The sequence below is a fragment of the Crassostrea angulata genome, chromosome 1 (assembly GCF_025612915.1).
Source record: "Crassostrea angulata isolate pt1a10 chromosome 1, ASM2561291v2, whole genome shotgun sequence".
NCBI classification, from domain to species: Eukaryota; Metazoa; Mollusca; class Bivalvia; order Ostreida; family Ostreidae; genus Magallana; species Magallana angulata.
The window spans coordinates 1,880,544-1,888,005 of NC_069111.1; the positions used below are offsets into that span (position 1 = coordinate 1,880,544).

Consider the following 7,462-nt stretch of genomic DNA (forward strand, 5'->3'; position numbering starts at 1 on the left):
TGTAAGGAGTCCACGGTGGATGTAAGGGAGAAATAAAGTCTACCTCATCACATCAGCGAGGAATTCAGATAGTGAGTGAAGTAATTATCGAATTGTTGCAACCATATTTTGAACTTAAAGAAAACTATATATACCGGTTCATCTGTTTGTCAAACGGTTTTTTTATATTCATAGTATTTTTTTTATAAGTTTGTTAAAGTAGGGTTATTAATTACTGCAAATTGAATGAGTATGGGGTGTGAGCGAGTATGGGTGTGAAAGTGTTATTGTACATATATTTCATTTGTTCTTTTGTTAATAAATTTATTAACCTGAAGTTGTCTTAACTGTTATTTGGAGAACGCCTGGCTCATCCACGTTACAACATAACATGTTTAGATTAACGATGAATTAAAAATCCACTTGCAAACAGTTCAACCTCAAATTGTACATAAAGGGAAATATGTGTATTATGTGATCTCATTCTTTATGAAAATTATTAATTCTTAAAAAGTATCGGAAATTGCATGTGGCCTTGACAAAAACTGTTACAAGAGAGTGTTTTTAGGGACAAACACTTGGTGTAAATATTTCCGTGTAATGATAGCATATAGTTTACTTTTGTTATCATGATATCGTACGTAGTATTTGATATGCATGTTGTGCGATAAAATAACTCTCAGTGACAAGTGGATCACTGTTAAATGATCATATGCTTAATGCTATAAATAAATTAGATCGCAAAGGGAAGCCATGTTTAAAGTACGAAAAACGCCTTGTGCGTTAAATAAAACTGTATATGACGAAGATAAAGAATCCTTTAATTGTCAGAAGTCGGTCAGCAAGGTTTATCATTGTATCCAAGATGATGGAAAGAGATTGGGTGAGATATGTATACAGTACGTCTGGGTCCAACCAAGTATGTATTAATCAATATCACTATCAGCCATTTTACATTAATAAGTGTAATTGTATTTTGAAAATAAAACACAGTCAAACGTATATGTCTTGTGTTTTGTATTCAGAGCATGTTTTAAAACTCTAAATGCATGCTTTTAAATATTGTATTGCATTGTATTTTCTGGATACAACCAATATACATTAATCAAACGAGTGTACATGTACAAGCTATTATTTCCAGTTGTTGTAAAAAATACATTAGTCATTTTTTAGTCACCTGGCCTACCTATTGCAATAGGTTGTTCTCCGTCGTCGTGCGTCGTCGTCCGTCTTGTGTTATCAATTTAACATTTTTAACTTTTTAAAACTTACACAGCCATTTCTTCCAAAAGTGTAATGCATAGGGGCCTTAGGGGCAGGACAAAATTGTCAATTTTTCGAAAATCTTCTACTCTGCTCACACACATCTGTAAGAAAAACTGAATTCAGAATTAAGTAGACCAGAGAGTCCTCTACCAAAATTTTAATGTGCCCGGGGTAGAGGTTAAGGCTCTAGGGCGGGGCCAAAACGGTAATATAGTGTTAATGCATTTGATGTTTTAAAACCTCTAGTGTTTCTGGCTTAAGTGGAGACTGTTGTATATTATATAAAAATATCTTATTATTTTATTCTGCAATTGAATCTTAATGAAAGAAATAAGTAAATACTTAAAAAGAGAATAAATGAATCTGTAAATCAAATTTAAGGTATTATGAAAGCCTCTGGTGGGGATTGTTGGTGTTGTATAAGTTGATTAAGGAAACGCGTCCCTTTGTTTCTTTATAATCGATAATTAATAATTGTAAATTATGTAGTTAAAAAGTTGAATGATTAAAAGAATTTAACAATCATTTATATTATATACAACAAAACAGCAAAAAACCCAGAACAGTTTCTAAATAAACAGATAGACTTGTAAATAGTAAAGTAATAATTAGCTAGCCAAAATACTGACGTGTGGTAAATTGACATAGAGGAGAGTTTATGACCCCTGGGATTGAGAGGTGGGGTTGTTAAAAAAAATATGCGATCTTTATATGATCTATGATAACATATACACATAAAAGCTATCTTAAGTTAATAAATATAGGAAAATTATTTCCTATTAGAGTCTTGCACCTTTTCAAATCAGGTCATGCACTCTATTATGATCTAGTAAAGTCTGTTATAAAAATTACAGGTTTCATAGTCCTTTTTACATGTAATAATGTAGGGGAGGTGTCAGGCCAATACCATATTTTAATTATTATTTTTTCTCCGGAATGAAAATTAGTTCAATGCATATATGAGATTTCTCGACAGGCTCTGGTACTCAAGTGACTGTTAAGGCATGTTGGCATCCTGATTCATTACAAAACAATGATAGTATGCAGTATCGTAGGGTCAGAAATTGTTTTGATAAAAATGAACTTGACGTTTGAAGGACGTGTTGTTTATTAGTTTAATTGCTTTTATTTACTTATCACAATTTTTTAGATAATGACTAAACTTTACTTTAAAACAAATTTTGTTGACGTATGGCAGTTATTAACAATTAATTTAACATTTTTAGTTTACACCAGGGTTTAAATCTTGTTTATAGACTACTGTCCGGAATACAACACCGAGGCCAACGCTCTTAATGTAGTTCCTTGTAATGTATCCACGGGGTCATGTCCAAAGAAACAGTTTCAATCTAACGAGGTCTACAAGTGTAAGACCTTTTAGTATATATAGTTCTTGATTTTCATTAAATGTTTCAGATATGTAATAATGTTTCAAAAGTTGACAGGGATCTTGAAGTTTCTTTTAAATAAATAAATATGATAACAAACAAACAACCTATAACCTATTAAAATAACCTATTACCCGTTATTATGTAATGTTTCAAGATTTTACAAACCCTGTTTTTTGCATAAATCTATCAGGTAGAGGCAATATGTTATAAGGAAATAATTTACACTTTTTAATTAATAATCTATAGACTGAAAAGTTATATTTATCAGTTTTTTTTTACTTTCATTTAAGTTGTTCAAATCGTCGTAATTTCTAGCAAGTTTTTGTCTCACCTGAGCTGAAAGCTCAAGTGAGCTATTCTGATCACATTTTGTCCGTCGTCCGTCCGTCAGTCTGTCCGTCTGTAAACTTTTTTTTTACATCTAAAACCGTTTGGCCAATTTTAACCAAATTTGACACAAAGCATCTTTATGGTAAGGCGAATATAAATTGCAGAAATGAAAGACCGATCTTTATTAAAAGCGGAGAAAACCTCAAACTGTAGAAAAAGGGAGGTACATTTTTAAAAATATTCTTCTCAAGAACTACTGAGTCAAATTCTACGCAATTTTACATAAATAATCCTTATGGAAAGGAAATAATAAATTGCAAAAATTAAGGGCCAATCGATCTTTTTCCGAATTTGAGTTATTACGAAAATAATAATTGGAAGGGGTAGGCTTCGATCAGTTTATAACTTCGGGTTCGGGATTCCATATCTCAAAAACCTCTTTGAAGCGGCCATTTTGAACGATAAATGCGTCCATCTGACAAAGATGGATTAAGTTGTTGTGGAACAGTTCGCGTGCGAAAGGAATCTTTGAAACATGCAAGATACATTAATGCCGATTTTGTGAAGTAAATTGAAATTAAATATTCCAATGCGTTGACATTTTCACCTTTGACGGTGGTTTTTAGCTTGTTTTGATTTTCGTTTCGCTTTCATGAATTAAGGTTTGTAACTTGGGGGAACTATCGCCTGTATTTTGTAATTGTTACGTATTAATCAAACATATACATCGGTAACTAAGACAGCTGACTATTTACTTGCGGAAAATAAGAATCATTAACGGGTACGGTACATTAACAACTAATATACAAATTCTAATGGTAATACGGTATGATCTTTGCGTAATAGTTGAGTAAAGTGTTTAAGGCTAGTTGTCAGTATTTTCTCTAGTCTATTCAGTCTAAACGGAAATTAATTTTGCTGATGGAAATACCAAATGTATGCACATTTAGCAGAGACATAAATAATTGTTAGCTCACCTGGGGTGAAATATGCAGAGAAAAATCTTTAAAAATATTCCTCTCAAAAACCAATTGGCCAAAAAAGCTGTAACTTGTGTGGAAGCATACTCAGGTATATTATATTATATCGTATTACAAATATGCAAACATATATTGATATTTGTTGATTCTCAGTTGTTTAGACTGTGGTCCTGGATAATTCTTGGGCCACACAAGGAGTTCAAAGTTTGATGTAGGTTTATATTCATATGAACAGTTGTTTAACTAAAGATTTTTTTGAGAATGGTAATGCTCAATATGTGATATAACTATGAAATCATCTAGTTACAAAAGGGGCTCAACATAAGAGCATGGGTAGAAAATTTTGAAAGTCTTTTAATACAGGATCTGTTTTAATCATTCATTGTCCCAATATTTTGAATATGACTTCATGAAGCTTATCTTATTATGTATAATGTTGCTCAGGGGAGCGATGTGGCCCATGGGCCTCTTGTTATTATTTATATTCAGACATCCATTACAAATTTTCCTTAAGAGTTAAGGATTTTAGTAACAGAGTTTTAAATTGTCCCATTGTTTAAAAAAGTCCTGCAATTTAAAAAAAAAATGTATCATTGTTTCATGTCCTAAAAATATGGTTATTCGTTGAACTATAAATACCTGTACGTTAGTAGATCATTTTTAAATTACAGAACGTATTCTTACAATGCTTTTTCAATTCATATTCCAGATCCTGCGTGTCTAAACTCATCAATAGCAGGTGATGTAAAGTGAGTATTTCTGTCAACTTTAATCTTTCAAATATATATAACACGTATCCTAATAAATCAACAAAATTACAGAAAACTAGGCACTTATTTTAAAGGAATTAAATAATAAAAATTAGTTTTTAAAAACCCCATGAAATTTGTGAACTGCATGCTTACTTCATATACTGTTCAGGTTACAGTCACTCATAATATATTGTGTAATATTATTAGGCAAGATATCTTTTGGCATTGACAGTGTGATTGTTGATTGTGTTTTAAAAGATAAATTTCGACTCTTTAGTTAGATATTATATCGTTATCTTTATTGTGTTTATTCCGTCTAATCGTGTAATGTTTACTTTTTTCTGATTGGTATTACTTGTTCGTTACTAATTCTAGCTAATCATGACACGTAGAATATTGAAAACATTGTTATTTTCATTTTCAGTTCATTTTTATGTGCATGTTATACTTCATTGATAAGTGTAATGCCAAATACTATTCCGATGTATTATAATGTTATATATTGTTAGATTGACTCATCAGAATTCTACAGTATGTTACTAACAATTCATTGAAAAGTTGAAATTTTCTGAAGAAGTAACATAAAATATGAACAAAAGACTTTGCATCATAATACTTCGCAACAATAACATATAATGCTATGTTTTAATATCTTAATTACACTTTCTGAAATCAAATACTTGTTTTTGCGGGGTAATAATTTTTACTAATGTTTCATTAAAGATACAATTGAAAAGCAATATCTTGATGCAATTCTAATATTTAGAGAATAATTGAAGTGAGAGTTAAGAGTAATGTTTGTAATCAACATTCAAACAACCTACTTTAATGATTTTTGTGCGTTTTATTTAGTGTTTCTAAAGAAAATATAACCCCACTATCATGGATCTTTGTCGTAGCAGGAGCATCAGTTCTGATAAGTCTTCTCTTAGTGAGCTGTGTTTTGTATAAAATTTGGCCAAAAAGTAAGTCATTATTTGTCGTATGAATGATATTTTATAAACTTATCGCTATGCTACCCAAGTTTTTTTTGGTAAACTTTATTATTTATGATTTGGAAATGTGAAACTCTATATTTTTCTCATTTAATTATTACTAGTTAACACTGGTTCATTGTTGTTTAATAATTTAATTCACTACATGTTTTAGCTTTTAATCTGCTTGTTTTAGATTTGCAAACCCTTATTTTCTTAACAATATTATTTAGAACGAAATCAGAAGGAAGAGGAGGAGAGTTTACGACCACTGCTTCTACTAAATGGTATGAACATTCTTAAAATAAAAGAAACACTATTATGAAACGATTGTTTAGAAAACTTCTAATGTCGTAATAAATTATCTCGATTATTTCTATCAACCAGGTTTAAAGGAGCCTTTTTACGAATCTGCAGCATTTGACGAAGGAGTGAAGTTCATAAAAAGCGGTGGAAAACTACTTTGTTTGACAGGACTGTGGGGATCTGGAAAAACGGCAACAGCTAAACAAATATACAAGTCTGTCACCAATACACATCCAATCATTATGCAAATTCCTTTAAAATTCGATGTTGGTAATGAACCCATTATCTTTGATGGAGCGATTTTAAAGGAAATAACGAACGGTGAAAAGGATCAGTTAAGGGAAAAAATAAATACTTTATTTGAAAATATGTTACGCTCAGGGAAAAAACCGTTCATAATTATTACACTAGAGGAGAATATGGAACATTTGTATGGTTTTGTCAAATCTCTTATTCCATGCGAAGATGATGTCAGATTCATAAATCTTACAAAGAAATTAACAAAGGGAGATAGAATTCAAATTCTGGACTCACAATTTGAAGTTTTCAGTCCAAATGAAAATTTTAGTAAAGTTGAACAGCTAGCTTTAAAAGGTACAGGTCATTCATTGGGATACCCGGAAACATGTGCTTTGTTTTTAAGATGTAGTGCATTCCAAAAAATTGGTCCAGTGGTATTTTGTAATCGTCCTTTACGATATTTAAAGAGGCAATTAGAAGATATGCATTATTCCGAAGATAGTAAAAAGTTTCTGATGTTGGTTTATATGAGTCTGAATCAAATGGAGATAGATTTTGACACCACAAACGATATGCTTAATGAAATACTCAAGTCATGCCAATGTGGTATCAATAAAAATGACAAGAGCAAAACAACACAAATGAAATCTCTCGGTATTAAATTGAGAAATGTAGGCGATGAGCTGAATGACTCAATTTTCAAAAGCACGCTTGAAGAAAAGGATAGACACAAAAATTATTTGACATCCTTACTGTCGAAAGAGTTTGTGGTCAAGAACGCAGATACGTCAAACTACAGATTGCAACATGCCGTTATAAAAAGAATGGCTCTAATAGTTTTTGGAACCTATCATTTTGATAAACTGCTTGAATTTTCCAAACAAGAAGATTTAAAAGGGTGGGTTAAAGAAAAAAAAATTAATTGCAATCCATGTGAACGTTTACGAGATGTGAAACCTGTTTTGGAGATCAAACAAGACCAATGGAGGCAATTTCAAAAAAAATTAGGAAAAGCGTCGATTTAGGAATAAAAAATTCAAGCGTTTTGTTTTCCACTCATTAAACGTTACTGGCATAAACTACATGTTTGATTCATACGGAATAACGATAATATTAATTCATTTCGCAGAGATTAAATCAATTTTAATTAATTAAAAGGAACAAGCTTGGTTTTCCAGTGAGTAGTGCACCATAAAGTACTTACTGGTGGCGACGGGGGATAAACATAATGAAGAAGGATAGCA

The 7,462-nt window shown here is 31.2% G+C and overlaps 1 protein-coding gene across 1 annotated transcript; it reads left to right on the forward strand.

Annotated features, from left to right (window-relative positions):
* Positions 1-653: 653 nt before the first annotated feature.
* On the forward strand, positions 654-7,249 carry LOC128171579 (uncharacterized). The gene is made up of 6 exons (XM_052837378.1): positions 654-898; positions 2,502-2,612; positions 4,656-4,695; positions 5,551-5,663; positions 5,906-5,959; positions 6,060-7,249. Exons 1-6 carry the CDS (start codon positions 733-735, stop codon positions 7,241-7,243), a joined length of 1,668 nt encoding a protein of 555 aa, XP_052693338.1. The 5' UTR covers positions 654-732; the 3' UTR covers positions 7,244-7,249.
* Positions 7,250-7,462: the final 213 nt, after the last annotated feature.